The sequence below is a fragment of the Mytilus edulis genome, chromosome 3 (genome assembly GCF_963676685.1).
Source record: "Mytilus edulis chromosome 3, xbMytEdul2.2, whole genome shotgun sequence".
Classification (NCBI taxonomy): Eukaryota; Metazoa; Mollusca; class Bivalvia; order Mytilida; family Mytilidae; genus Mytilus; species Mytilus edulis.
Genome location: NC_092346.1, coordinates 101489475 through 101505750, shown reverse-complemented (window position 1 = coordinate 101505750; position 16276 = coordinate 101489475). Strand labels below are relative to the sequence as shown.

The 16276-nt window shown below is 35.9% G+C and overlaps 1 protein-coding gene across 9 annotated transcripts in view; it reads left to right on the top strand.

Moving 5' to 3' along the window:
- The first annotated feature begins 6697 nt into the window (after positions 1–6697).
- LOC139518004 (CAP-Gly domain-containing linker protein 1-like) overlaps positions 6698–16276 on the top strand; it is a 67439-nt gene continuing 57860 nt past the window's right edge. For 4 of the 9 annotated variants that reach the window (XM_071309620.1, XM_071309618.1, XM_071309621.1 and 1 more), the window contains exons 1-9: positions 6699–7038; positions 11462–11515; positions 12136–12189; positions 12952–13038; positions 13432–13452; positions 13727–13753; positions 14261–14307; positions 14907–15011; positions 15362–15417. In XM_071309620.1, the coding sequence (XP_071165721.1) occupies positions 6724–7038; positions 11462–11515; positions 12136–12189; positions 12952–13038; positions 13432–13452; positions 13727–13753; positions 14261–14307; positions 14907–15011; positions 15362–15417 (766 nt within the window). In that variant the 5' untranslated portion in view covers positions 6699–6723. Of the gene's footprint in view, positions 7039–10539; positions 10606–11455; positions 11516–12135; positions 12190–12951; positions 13039–13431; positions 13453–13726; positions 13754–14260; positions 14308–14422; positions 14427–14906; positions 15012–15361; positions 15418–16276 lie in introns of those variants that run through there. The other 5 variants (XM_071309624.1, XM_071309622.1, XM_071309619.1 and 2 more) reach the window with 5 other exon arrangements.

The window sequence follows — 16276 nt, the reverse complement described above, 5'->3', positions numbered from 1 at the left end:
CCGGAAATCTATGAAAGTCTGGAAAGTCGCTTCCGTTTAATGAATTGTGGCCAAACTATACACGCGACCCCCTATAAATAGCGGCAGAAAGTTAGCACACTGCCAGGGCAACTAACTAATACCACTAAAGTTGTGCTCAGCCGATAAACTCGCCGGTATTTTTGAAAAAACGGAGAAAACGATTAGACCCAATAGCGTTAGCGGAGGTGTCATTTTGTTAACGTTATCGTAAACACGCACACCTTAGGTTGACCGACGTTGCGGGCATAATATTTGGGCCACATATAAAAAATTGATATCGACTTGTAGCACAGGAACAGGGCAACAAATTCATACCAGTAGATGTATGCATTGTTGTAACAACTTTCGGCATTTAGCACACTCCCGGAAATCTATGAAAGTCTGGAAAGTCGCTTCCGTTTAATGAATTGTGGCCAAACTATACACGCGACCCCCTATAAATAGCGGCAGAAAGTTAGCACACTGCCAGGGCAACTAACTAATACCACTAAAGTTGTGCTCAGCCGATAAACTCGCCGGTATTTTTGAAAAAACGGAGAAAACGATTAGACCCAATAGCGTTAGCGGAGGTGTCATTTTGTTAACGTTATCGTAAACACGCACACCTTAGGTTGACCGACGTTGCGGGCATAATATTTGGGCCACATATAAAAAATTGATATCGACTTGTAGCACAGGAACAGGGCAACAAATTCATACCAGTAGATGTATGCATTGTTGTAACAACTTTCGGCATTTAGCACACTCCCGGAAATCTATGAAAGTCTGGAAAGTCGCTTCCGTTTAATGAATTGTGGCCAAACTATACACGCGACCCCCTATAAATAGCGGCAGAAAGTTAGCACACTGCCAGGGCAACTAACTAATACCACTAAAGTTGTGCTCAGCCGATAAACTCGCCGGTATTTTTGAAAAAACGGAGAAAACGATTAGACCCAATAGCGTTAGCGGAGGTGTCATTTTGTTAACGTTATCGTAAACACGCACACCTTAGGTTGACCGACGTTGCGGGCATAATATTTGGGCCACATATAAAAAATTGATATCGACTTGTAGCACAGGAACAGGGCAACAAATTCATACCAGTAGATGTATGCATTGTTGTAACAACTTTCGGCATTTAGCACACTCCCGGAAATCTATGAAAGTCTGGAAAGTCGCTTCCGTTTAATGAATTGTGGCCAAACTATACACGCGACCCCCTATAAATAGCGGCAGAAAGTTAGCACACTGCCAGGGCAACTAACTAATACCACTAAAGTTGTGCTCAGCCGATAAACTCGCCGGTATTTTTGAAAAAACGGAGAAAACGATTAGACCCAATAGCGTTAGCGGAGGTGTCATTTTGTTAACGTTATCGTAAACACGCACACCTTAGGTTGACCGACGTTGCGGGCATAATATTTGGGCCACATATAAAAAATTGATATCGACTTGTAGCACAGGAACAGGGCAACAAATTCATACCAGTAGATGTATGCATTGTTGTAACAACTTTCGGCATTTAGCACACTCCCGGAAATCTATGAAAGTCTGGAAAGTCGCTTCCGTTTAATGAATTGTGGCCAAACTATACACGCGACCCCCTATAAATAGCGGCAGAAAGTTAGCACACTGCCAGGGCAACTAACTAATACCACTAAAGTTGTGCTCAGCCGATAAACTCGCCGGTATTTTTGAAAAAACGGAGAAAACGATTAGACCCAATAGCGTTAGCGGAGGTGTCATTTTGTTAACGTTATCGTAAACACGCACACCTTAGGTTGACCGACGTTGCGGGCATAATATTTGGGCCACATATAAAAAATTGATATCGACTTGTAGCACAGGAACAGGGCAACAAATTCATACCAGTAGATGTATGCATTGTTGTAACAACTTTCGGCATTTAGCACACTCCCGGAAATCTATGAAAGTCTGGAAAGTCGCTTCCGTTTAATGAATTGTGGCCAAACTATACACGCGACCCCCTATAAATAGCGGCAGAAAGTTAGCACACTGCCAGGGCAACTAACTAATACCACTAAAGTTGTGCTCAGCCGATAAACTCGCCGGTATTTTTGAAAAAACGGAGAAAACGATTAGACCCAATAGCGTTAGCGGAGGTGTCATTTTGTTAACGTTATCGTAAACACGCACACCTTAGGTTGACCGACGTTGCGGGCATAATATTTGGGCCACATATAAAAAATTGATATCGACTTGTAGCACAGGAACAGGGCAACAAATTCATACCAGTAGATGTATGCATTGTTGTAACAACTTTCGGCATTTAGCACACTCCCGGAAATCTATGAAAGTCTGGAAAGTCGCTTCCGTTTAATGAATTGTGGCCAAACTATACACGCGACCCCCTATAAATAGCGGCAGAAAGTTAGCACACTGCCAGGGCAACTAACTAATACCACTAAAGTTGTGCTCAGCCGATAAACTCGCCGGTATTTTTGAAAAAACGGAGAAAACGATTAGACCCAATAGCGTTAGCGGAGGTGTCATTTTGTTAACGTTATCGTAAACACGCACACCTTAGGTTGACCGACGTTGCGGGCATAATATTTGGGCCACATATAAAAAATTGATATCGACTTGTAGCACAGGAACAGGGCAACAAATTCATACCAGTAGATGTATGCATTGTTGTAACAACTTTCGGCATTTAGCACACTCCCGGAAATCTATGAAAGTCTGGAAAGTCGCTTCCGTTTAATGAATTGTGGCCAAACTATACACGCGACCCCCTATAAATAGCGGCAGAAAGTTAGCACACTGCCAGGGCAACTAACTAATACCACTAAAGTTGTGCTCAGCCGATAAACTCGCCGGTATTTTTGAAAAAACGGAGAAAACGATTAGACCCAATAGCGTTAGCGGAGGTGTCATTTTGTTAACGTTATCGTAAACATGCACACCTTAGGTTGACCGACGTTGCGGGCATAATATTTGGGCCACATATAAAAAATTGATATCGACTTGTAGCACAGGAACAGGGCAACAAATTCATACCAGTAGATGTATGCATTGTTGTAACAACTTTCGGCATTTAGCACACTCCCGGAAATCTATGAAAGTCTGGAAAGTCGCTTCCGTTTAATGAATTGTGGCCAAACTATACACGCGACCCCCTATAAATAGCGGCAGAAAGTTAGCACACTGCCAGGGCAACTAACTAATACCACTAAAGTTGTGCTCAGCCGATAAACTCGCCGGTATTTTTGAAAAAACGGAGAAAACGATTAGACCCAATAGCGTTAGCGGAGGTGTCATTTTGTTAACGTTATCGTAAACACGCACACCTTAGGTTGACCGACGTTGCGGGCATAATATTTGGGCCACATATAAAAAATTGATATCGACTTGTAGCACAGGAACAGGGCAACAAATTCATACCAGTAGATGTATGCATTGTTGTAACAACTTTCGGCATTTAGCACACTCCCGGAAATCTATGAAAGTCTGGAAAGTCGCTTCCGTTTAATGAATTGTGGCCAAACTATACACGCGACCCCCTATAAATAGCGGCAGAAAGTTAGCACACTGCCAGGGCAACTAACTAATACCACTAAAGTTGTGCTCAGCCGATAAACTCGCCGGTATTTTTGAAAAAACGGAGAAAACGATTAGACCCAATAGCGTTAGCGGAGGTGTCATTTTGTTAACGTTATCGTAAACACGCACACCTTAGGTTGACCGACGTTGCGGGCATAATATTTGGGCCACATATAAAAAATTGATATCGACTTGTAGCACAGGAACAGGGCAACAAATTCATACCAGTAGATGTATGCATTGTTGTAACAACTTTCGGCATTTAGCACACTCCCGGAAATCTATGAAAGTCTGGAAAGTCGCTTCCGTTTAATGAATTGTGGCCAAACTATACACGCGACCCCCTATAAATAGCGGCAGAAAGTTAGCACACTGCCAGGGCAACTAACTAATACCACTAAAGTTGTGCTCAGCCGATAAACTCGCCGGTATTTTTGAAAAAACGGAGAAAACGATTAGACCCAATAGCGTTAGCGGAGGTGTCATTTTGTTAACGTTATCGTAAACACGCACACCTTAGGTTGACCGACGTTGCGGGCATAATATTTGGGCCACATATAAAAAATTGATATCGACTTGTAGCACAGGAACAGGGCAACAAATTCATACCAGTAGATGTATGCATTGTTGTAACAACTTTCGGCATTTAGCACACTCCCGGAAATCTATGAAAGTCTGGAAAGTCGCTTCCGTTTAATGAATTGTGGCCAAACTATACACGCGACCCCCTATAAATAGCGGCAGAAAGTTAGCACACTGCCAGGGCAACTAACTAATACCACTAAAGTTGTGCTCAGCCGATAAACTCGCCGGTATTTTTGAAAAAACGGAGAAAACGATTAGACCCAATAGCGTTAGCGGAGGTGTCATTTTGTTAACGTTATCGTAAACACGCACACCTTAGGTTGACCGACGTTGCGGGCATAATATTTGGGCCACATATAAAAAATTGATATCGACTTGTAGCACAGGAACAGGGCAACAAATTCATACCAGTAGATGTATGCATTGTTGTAACAACTTTCGGCATTTAGCACACTCCCGGAAATCTATGAAAGTCTGGAAAGTCGCTTCCGTTTAATGAATTGTGGCCAAACTATACACGCGACCCCCTATAAATAGCGGCAGAAAGTTAGCACACTGCCAGGGCAACTAACTAATACCACTAAAGTTGTGCTCAGCCGATAAACTCGCCGGTATTTTTGAAAAAACGGAGAAAACGATTAGACCCAATAGCGTTAGCGGAGGTGTCATTTTGTTAACGTTATCGTAAACACGCACACCTTAGGTTGACCGACGTTGCGGGCATAATATTTGGGCCACATATAAAAAATTGATATCGACTTGTAGCACAGGAACAGGGCAACAAATTCATACCAGTAGATGTATGCATTGTTGTAACAACTTTCGGCATTTAGCACACTCCCGGAAATCTATGAAAGTCTGGAAAGTCGCTTCCGTTTAATGAATTGTGGCCAAACTATACACGCGACCCCCTATAAATAGCGGCAGAAAGTTAGCACACTGCCAGGGCAACTAACTAATACCACTAAAGTTGTGCTCAGCCGATAAACTCGCCGGTATTTTTGAAAAAACGGAGAAAACGATTAGACCCAATAGCGTTAGCGGAGGTGTCATTTTGTTAACGTTATCGTAAACACGCACACCTTAGGTTGACCGACGTTGCGGGCATAATATTTGGGCCACATATAAAAAATTGATATCGACTTGTAGCACAGGAACAGGGCAACAAATTCATACCAGTAGATGTATGCATTGTTGTAACAACTTTCGGCATTTAGCACACTCCCGGAAATCTATGAAAGTCTGGAAAGTCGCTTCCGTTTAATGAATTGTGGCCAAACTATACACGCGACCCCCTATAAATAGCGGCAGAAAGTTAGCACACTGCCAGGGCAACTAACTAATACCACTAAAGTTGTGCTCAGCCGATAAACTCGCCGGTATTTTTGAAAAAACGGAGAAAACGATTAGACCCAATAGCGTTAGCGGAGGTGTCATTTTGTTAACGTTATCGTAAACACGCACACCTTAGGTTGACCGACGTTGCGGGCATAATATTTGGGCCACATATAAAAAATTGATATCGACTTGTAGCACAGGAACAGGGCAACAAATTCATACCAGTAGATGTATGCATTGTTGTAACAACTTTCGGCATTTAGCACACTCCCGGAAATCTATGAAAGTCTGGAAAGTCGCTAGTTAGTACTTTATTATTGTGTTTTAAAAATTAAAGCCAAATAGTATCATGACCAACTTCCAACGGAGCTTGTTTATGTTATCCATGCCCACCGTCATTTTGCACCAAATTTATGAAATTTTGCAAGTCTTTTCGAATAATTCTCTAGAAAATATTTCAATAGGTTTCAAAATTTATATTGTAAATATACACACTGCAGTTATTCATAGATAAATCAAAAATATATTGTACCCTTATATCCAATCACAGCACTCTTAAGTTGACTTCCTACGCCCTGTCTTGGGTACACAAAAGGCCAACCTAATGCTGGGAAAATTAAATACTACCGTTTTCCCTTTTTAGAATATTTTTTTATACTGGACTGATAGGGATTTTTTTTCTTTTTACTTGTAGCAAGAAAACAAGTTTCGGTGACACCATTTTTTCTTTTCATTTTCTTTAAATACATTACAAAACCTATCTTTTCACAATTTATTTCAAAATTCTATCTCATAGATTTTTTTTATGCACACAAATGTGTTTTTCCATGAACTATCTAACCAAATTTAGGCAATTTTTAACGACTCATAGCTTAAAAAATAGCACGGTAACCCATACTTTTTATTATATTTTTGAAAAGAGCATAGTAAAATCTTCATTTTGGCAAAGTATAAGAAAATTCTGTCTCAAAAAATATTTACTTATGATCTACCTTAACTGGGCAAAATCATAGTCTTAAAAATCAAACCGGGAAATTAGATGCAAGAGCATACCGTACTTTCACCTATAATAGTTTACTTTTAAAAATTGTGACTTGGATGCAGAGTTGTCTCAGTGGAACTCATACCACATCTTCTTATATCTAAGACTTATAAGGCTACGGTATATATGCATATTGTGACGTTGGAGACGTTTGTGCTAATCACGTGATAGTAACTTTGTTTTCCAGTAAAATGTCGGTATGGAAGACCGCTCCAAAAGCCAAACCAACTGGAAAAGCAAAGCCAGTGAAATACACTGCTGCCAACATTGCTTCAAGCAAACGGAGAGGTTCAAAGATAAGCGATAAGCCGTATTTAGACATGAGTATGCTTGAACCTCCGAAAATGATAACCAACTCATCATACGGCACTACGAAATTTGAACATGACCAAACTGAATCACCAATGATTTCAATGGGGATGTATATACCATTATATGACAACCGTAAGAGAAAGCAAGATCTCCTCAAAGACCAACTAGCAGATGTAACTGGCAGACTTCACAAGGTTAGTAGGTATACAAAAAAAAGTAAAATCACAAAAATACTGAACTCCGAAGAAAATTAAAAAAGGAAAGTCTCTAATCAAAGGGCAAAATCAAAGGCTCAAACACGAGGCCCCTCATGGGGGGGTCCTAGTAATCACATAATCACCATTTTTTTGCCAATATAATCACATAATCATTAAATATTTGCTTATCTTTAGTAATCAAATAATCATAAACTAAAAATACAGTCCTAGGTAATCAAATAATCATGAAATATTTGGCTTAATAATCAAATAATCAATAAAAAAAACGGCCAAGTAATCACATAATCAAAAACCCCATGAGGGCCCTCAAACACATTATACGAATGGGTAACAACCGACAAGAGTCTAACAAAACAATAGAAGATGTAGTCAATGTTAAGAATTAGCAACTGTATGGTCAGACACGTTCCTTCTGAAGCAGAATGTTACCGGCATTTGACTAATTCATAGTTCCAGAGGTCCATTATAGTAGTGGACATCTGATAATACATATATAATCCAATAGTTCATATAGTTTCGTTATAGTTTTTCTATGTGTCTGTTTTGATTTTCAGATATTAAGATATCAGGTTGACTAAACCTTGTAGAGTTTTAATGTTAAAAAGTCTTATTGATAATATTTTTTTTTAACAATTTCATACTTTTCAACAACTTTTCCGTACATATAATTTAATTCTATATTATTTTTCTTTTGGAGAACATTATGTTATTTTATCTAAAAAGTGGGTATATATTTATGAAAACTAGTCTAGTAGAACAAAAACTATCCGGCCGAAAGCCAAAACGTTAATTATAACAATTGAAACAAGAATGTGTCCCAAGTACACGAATGTTCCATCCGCACTATCATTTTCTATGTTCAGTGGACCGTGAAAATGGGATCATATCTCTAACTTGGTATTAAAATTAGAAAGATCATATCATAGGGAACATGTGTACTAAGTTTCAAGTTGATTGGACTTCAACTTCATCAAAAACTACCTCGACCAAACACTTTAACCTGAAGCGGGACAGACGAACGAACGAACGAACGAACGGTACAACGGATGAACGGGCGGGTGGACGGACGAACGAACGCACAGACCAGAAAACATAATGCCCATAAATGGGGCATAAAAAGGAAAGAACATTCCAACCCTAAACTAAAATGATTCTGATGCCACTGTCCAGCTAGAATTGTTACACCAGAGACATATATACTTGAGTAACAGTAACGTCATCCCAGATACCAGTAACATTTAAATTTGGTTAAGAATGTTATTTCTCTTTTTCGGGTACTTTTTCAAAGTTGCCATTTTTTTTTAATTGCATTTTTAGATCATTTCTTAAGAATAAATATAATTTTAAAATAACACATTAAAAATGCGACATATTGTCGTATTAAAAAACTCTTCACACATTGCTGTGAGGTGGAACAATTTTTAAAACTATGATGGCTTGGGAATTAAACTGATGATTTTTTGCTGGTTTTAACAACAAAGTAATGATTATATGTAAAATTCCTAGAAAAAGCCAAAAAAACAAAAAATACTGAACTCCGAGGAAAATTTAAAACAGTCTGTAATCAAATCATATGAAAAAAATAAAAAACACACCAAACAAATGGATACCGTGACAACTGTATGGATACTGTGACAACTGTATGGACAACTGTAGGGACAACTGTAGGGACAACTGTATGGATACTGTGACAACTGTATGGACAACTGTATGGATACTGTATGGACAACTGTATGGATACTGTGACAACTGTATGGACAACTGTATGGACAACTGTATGGATACTGTGACAACTGTATGGACAACTGTAGGGACAACTGTAGGGACAACTGTATGGATACTGTGACAACTGTATGGACAACTGTATGGACAACTGTATGGACAACTGTAGGGACAACTGTATGGACAACTGTATGGACAACCGTAGGGACAACTGTAGGGACAACTGTATGGACAACTGTATGGACAACTGTATGGACAACCGTAGGGACAACCGTAGGGACAACTGTAGGGACAACTGTAGGGACAACTGTAGGGACAACTGTAGGGACAACTGTATGGACAACTGTATGGACAACTGTAGGGACAACCGTAGGGACAACTGTATGGACAACTGTATGGACAACCGTAGGGACAACTGCAGGGACAACTGTATGGACAACTGTATGGACAACCGTAGGGACAACTGTAGGGACAACTGTAGGGACAACTGTATGGACAACTGTATGGACAACTGTAGGGACAACTGTATGGATACTGTGACAACCGTAGGGACAACTGTAGGGACAACTGTAGGGACAACTGTATGGATACTGTGACAACTGTAGGGACAACTGTAGGGACAACTGTATGAACAACTGTAGGGACAACTGTAGGGACAACTGTATGGACAACCGTAGGGACAACTGTAGGGACAACTGTATGGACAACTGTATGGACAACTGTATGGACAACTGTATGGATACTGTGACAACTATATGGACAACTGTATGGACAACTGTAGGGACAACTGTATGGACAACTGTAGGGACAACTGTAGGGACAACTGTATGGATACTGTGACAACTATAGGGACAACTGTAGGGACAACTGTATGGACAACTGTAGGGACAACTGTAGGGACAACTGTATGGACAACTGTAGGGACAACCGTAGGGACAACTGTAGGGACAACTGTATGGACAACTGTATGGATACTGTGACAACTGTATGGACAACTGTATGGACAACTGTAGGGACAACCGTAGGGACAACTGTAGGGACAACTGTATGGACAACTGTATGGACAACCGTAGGGACAACTGCAGGGACAACTGTAGGGACAACTGTAGGGACAACTGTATGGACAACTGTAGGGACAACTGTATGGATACTGTGACAACCGTAGGGACAACTGTAGGGACAACTGTAGGGACAACTGTATGGATACTGTGACAACTGTAGGGACAACTGTAGGGACAACTGTATGAACAACTGTAGGGACAACTGTAGGGACAACTGTATGGACAACCGTATGGACAACCGTCATATTCCTGACTTTGTACAGGCATTTTCTTAGGGAGCTACCATTTGATTTTTATGGGGGGGCTAGGATGAAATTTGAAAAAAATAGGCAGGACAGGAATTTTGAGCAAAAAAAAAGGCAGGATGAGACACTTGCAAAAAAAAAAAGTCAGGATGACAATTTAGGTAAAAAAAGTCAGGATAAACTAAAAAAAAAAAGGCAGGACCGAATAGAGTGAAAAATAAAAAGGCAGGACAGAGATTACAACTAAAAAAAAATGCAGGACAAAATTTTTCATCCTAGCCCCCCCATAAAAATCAAATGGTAGCTCCCTTAGATAGAAAATGGTGGATTAAATATGGCTTCCATGATAGCTAGCTAAACCTAGCTAAACCTATCAGATTCTATCACTTGTATTGCAGTCGCCGCATAACAAATCTAAGATTCTAGTATTAAAAGGGGAGATAATTACGGCGGGAAATCAAGATCAGCAGCTGTTAGGTGTGATGATATGAAATATGCAGGTTGTTGGTGTACTGGTATGTAGGTGATCTTTTGTACTATCCAATATTTTTGTTTATTTCTGTTACCCTTGTTATGTTTTATTGTCAGTAACATTATGGTTACATTTTATGTACTATGTTTTATTGTCAGTAGTGCTATTGTTTACATATTGTATTGTATGTTTTATGACACTAATGCGATTTAGACACAACTTAGAGATGGGGTATGATTACCAATTGAGACAACTCTCCATCCAAATCTCAAATTACAAAAGTAAACCATTATAGATGTTAATATTTTATGTTTATGACAATGTTTTATTGTCAGTAATGATATTGTTTACTTTTTATGTTTTATGTTTTGTTGTCAGTAATGCCATTTTTTACATTTTGTTTTATTGTCAGTTACACATTTGTTTACATTTTATGTTTTATTGTCAGTAATGTTATTCTTTAAATTTTATGCTTTATTGTCATTAATGCTATTGTTTACAATGTGTATTCTATTGTCAGTTATGCTACTTATGCAGTTATGCTAGTTATGCTACATTTTATGTTTTTTGTTTTATGTCAGTAATGCTATTGTTTACATTTATGTTTTCTTGTCAGTCATGTCAGTAATGATATTGTTTACAATTTCTGTTCTATTGTCAGTTATGCTGCTTTTTACATTTTATGTTTTATGTCAGTAATACTATGTTTTATTGTTCAGTCATGTCAGTAATGCTATTTCTGTTTTATGTTTTATTTTCAGAACTGTTATTGTTTATAATTCATGTTTTATGTGTTATTGTCAGTAATGCTATTTGTTTATGTTTTATGTGTTATTGTCATATGCTATTGTTGAAATTTGATGATTTATTGTCAGTAATACTATTTATTTATGTTACAGACTCTGTTTGAGTATGATACTCTGAATGACTATGAGAAAGAAGTACAGAAAAGGGTAAGAGTCAAAGTACTCATGTTACTTAATTATATACACACATTATATATGGTTTGATCTTTGTAGCATTTAATTGATTGTCTTGCCTGCATGAAAATAAAGAAATCTGTATTACTTTTTCTATGGCAATGGTGAGTTATAGACTTTAACAATTGCAACTACCATTTAAAGGAACTTGTCTGCCTCTTAGTATTACTATTATTGATAGATCAACTGTATTTACTTTATTGATTTGTTGTCACTAACATGTCGGTATGACCTTTGTCTTGTATAGCAACAGGAGGGGGAGTTCATAAAAACTTTCTTGTCTCCATGATGGCAATTTTTATAATCAGCTGCACTTAAAATTTGTATGCTGTTTTTTTGCCCCGTTAAACATCAGATGAACTTAATAATCAGTTAAAATTGAAATGGGAGACATTTGTTAGGGAGTGGATCTTTTAAAATGTATTTCTATGAAGTTTTATAAGATCTCATTTCTTGTGGCACTTCCTAATGAAAAAAAAAATTATACCAGCAGGGCATTATAAAAAGCTCATCCTCTTTATGAGGGGGGCATGTGGTATGAGATATTCTTATTATCTTAAAATTATTTCATTATCTGTAACTGTTTTTTTCAGGATGGAGTTGTGAAAAATACAAGAAACAAGTTAAAGAATATGCAACAAGGTGAGGTATGTAATCATACACATATTTAGACAATTGCATCTCTGTAGAAATGCAGATAAAATAAAAAATAAAATAAAAACAACATGCAAATATGGTATGATAACCAACAAGACAACTATTCATTCAAGAGCAAATGGGAAAGATGTGAATAATTGATTTTTTTTAAATTTGCTTGGACAATTTTGGTGAAAAAAAGACAACATGGGCTTAAATAAGTAATTGCCCAGGCAGTTATTATGACTTGTTTTATGTCATATATTTTAAATAAGAAATAAACATGCTTCCCACTGAAGTTCCTTAATTTGGTAGCTTAGTTGTTAAGTACATTGAGTACAAACATGATTTGGTTATCTTATTTTTGGTCGACAGTTGGTTTCCATTCGTTTTTGATGTGTTTTGTCATTTGGTTTTGCCATGTGATAAGGGACTTTCCGATTGAATTTTCCTCGGAGTTCAGAATTTTTGTGATTTTACTTTTTACAGACCCATAACCCTTTAATGAGGATTGCTTCATATACTTTTTCTTCAACGCAACGGATGTTGCCTTAACTTATTGAATCAAAGTAAGCAACAACATTAATCAAAGCCTCAGTAATCAGCATCTCACTGACAAATTTCTATTGGTGAACTCTCAGTAAAGCAATATTTGTTTATGGCTATGTTTAGTTTCTATTAATATTTGTTATTTTAAATAAGGATCTCAACAGAATCATTTTTATGCATGACAGAACTATCCCTGTCAGATATAAAATTTTCTGTTGTTTCAGATGAAGGAGACAATAGAAGCATTGTTAGGCCAATATGACCAGGAGGTTACAGAGAATACCATTGGTGCAATTAATGAGAGAGATGAAGTAAGTACAAAAAGTATAGTATATATCACTGATAATTCTATAATCAATGTAATATGCTGCCAGAAGAAAAAAAAATCCCAAAATTGTCAACATACTTTGATGTTTTTACATATCACACACATACACACACACTTAAATGGATAAATACCATTAAAAGTGCATGATTCAATTTCAATAAAATTTTGATAACAATAATTTTCTTGTTAAAAAGGTAAACTTTCAATGCTTCAATGTTTCTTCAAAGTATTAAAAGTATTGATCATTAAGTTTGCTTTTCGGTTTGATATTTTTCTATTCTACAAAGACAAAATAACTTTTAAAATTAAATAAAATGTTTTGTTTATGTTCTCTATTTATCAGTTAATACATCTGATATGTTCTGTCTTTTTGTAGCTTTTGTACCAGTTAGCTGATGTAAGTAAACTTCACCAATATAATAACAGTGCTTATTCTGAGCTGATAACCCTTTTTTGGTCCCACTTCCTGTATTGTGATATTTTTCTGTAATTTCGAATGGAAATAAATATGTGGCAATGAAATTGATTAATGAATACTCTGTTGTGCACAGTTAAATACTGGGTAATAAATAACATTTTAAGTATATAAAATAAATGTTGTATTTTAATCATGTTTATCAAATAAATGTTATATTTATCATGTTTAATATTTAAATGATATTATTTTTCAGTGGTTTTCAGCAGATCATTCAGAGTTGGTAAGTACATGTATATCTAAGTTGAAATCATGGAATATATATTTTTTTGCAAATAATGTTATATAACTTCTGTTCCTTTTTTTCATTCCATCGTTATTCATTTTCATGTCAGAAATCATTTCATTCTGCAAATGTAATTATAATTCATATGCATTAATATGCAATGGAACTTCTGGGACCCAAGGCTCTTAATTAAGGTTGACTCTAAACTACATTTGAATCAAAGGAAGTATTGAAGTTACATCAGTGACACAGCAATCCTATAAACAAGTAAAACAAGAAAACCGTGTGCTGAAATTAAGGTATCTTTTTTATATGATTATGATAATTGTCACAAATGCTTTCCAATATCATTGCTATTTGATGAAATTTGCTGGTATGAATTTTGGGATATAAACAGAAAGACAGTAACAGAAGAACACTTGTTTAATACCAACAATTTAATTTTTCATTCTGTACTTGCTATTAAATAACAGAGAAATTAATGAAGATGAATATTTATTGTAGGAAGAACTTGATGTGTCTATGAATAAGGAGGAAGAGACTGAACTAGAGTAAGTACTAAGTAACATAGCTATAGCTAAGGAGGAAGAGACTGAACTAGAGTAAGTACTAAGTAACATAGCTATCTGAACTAGAGTAAGTACTTAGTAACATAGCTATCTGAACTAGAGTAAGTACTTAGTAACATAGCTATCTGATCAATAATCGTATGGATGCTTACGCATTGAAAAATACTACAGTGACTTTATCAGTTGTCACAAAAAGGGAAGGATATTCAATATTGTAGTTGGAGGGTAAAATTATTCAATTTGTATGTTTGAAATTATATGGTAGGGTAAAAACAGAGCATTAAGTGTTTTGTTTCCACACTCACACTTAAGTTTTCCTACTCCAAAGTTAATGAAGTTCATACACAATCATAAGAACCAAAACTCAAAGACAGCGATCAAATTTGGACAGAAAGTCAATTATCTTTTTAGAGTTATGCCCCATTTTTATTACTTGGAAAATTAATGAATATCTATTTACAATATCTGAGTATTTCTACTGTGTATAATAATGAATTTTATATTTGTATCTTTACTGTATATAATAATGAATTTTAAATTTGTATTTCTACTGTATATAATAAAGACATGTATATTTACAGTAAAAGTTTCAATGCCACCATCATTACTTTTGAGAAAATGAAACGTGTGCAGCGACATCTCAAGATGGGTAACTTAGATCCTAAGAAACTCCTGGCCTTTGAGAAGTAAGTTTGTATTATGATTAGGAACAAAAATGATCATTTTAAATATTTTTGTTTATAGTGACATTAGTTCTTTCTTGTTTAAAATTAATAAAAAAATAATATAGAAAATATTTTTGAAATCATAAAAATTGGAACCTCCAAATAATATACCAATATAAATATAACATTATTTAAAGCAGTTTAATTTTTTTATTTTATTTATTGCAATGATAAAGTGTGAATATGAGATTACAGAGGCTTATGGGTATTACTGCATCAGGTCAGATAACTCTGTATGCTAATGCTGTGATTTAAAATGTCATAAGAAAGTTGTATTATAAAGTGTATTGATATGACTATTTCTTTGACAGGGAGAAAAAGAAATTAGAAATGGACATGGTTAGCAATGTCAAGGTGATGCAACATGGTGAGTTTATATGTAAATTAAGTTAAACTTGTAAAATGGTGAGTATAATATGTAAATTAAGTTAAATTTGTAAAATGGTGAGTATAATATGTAAATTAAATTAAACTCATAAAATGATGAGTATAATATGTAAATTAAGTTAAACTTATAAAATGGTGAGTATAGTATGTAAATTAAGTTAAATTTGTAAAATGGTGAGTATAATATGTAAATTAAGTTAAACTCATAAAATGGTGAGTATAATATGTAAATTAAGTTAAACTTATAAAAGGGTGAGTATAATATGTAAATTGAGTTAAAACTTATAAAATGGTGAGTATAATATGTAAATTGAGTTAAACTTGTAAAATGTACTCATTTTTCTATGCTTGGATTAATGTCTTGTCAGAGACATTGTTAATATTATGATTTCTTTCTGATCTTTCCTCCAAAATCATTATAAATTAATAAGTTGTTAACAACATTTAATGGCAAATATTTGCTTATACAAACGGTTGTCATTTCAGAGATATCTTCTTTCATGTTTTACAAGGAAACTAACAAATCTTGAAATACTGAACTGGAATATTCTTTGAAAATGAGATCCTTTGAAATTTAAAAAAGAATGTTTAGAACTAATGAGCACAGATCAATGTATAATTTAACATATTTCACACATTACTTTGTTTTAGATATGTGACCCTTATTCATGGTGAAAAAAGTATTATCACATATTTGTTACGAATACGTTGGGTTTTGCATATGCAATAACCTCAAAATTGCCCGGGGCAAAAAAGACGATATTGATATTGTGCCCCGATTCCAAATGATGTCACGTCATTGCGTCCTTGACGACACATTTAAAATTTTACCTGTTATG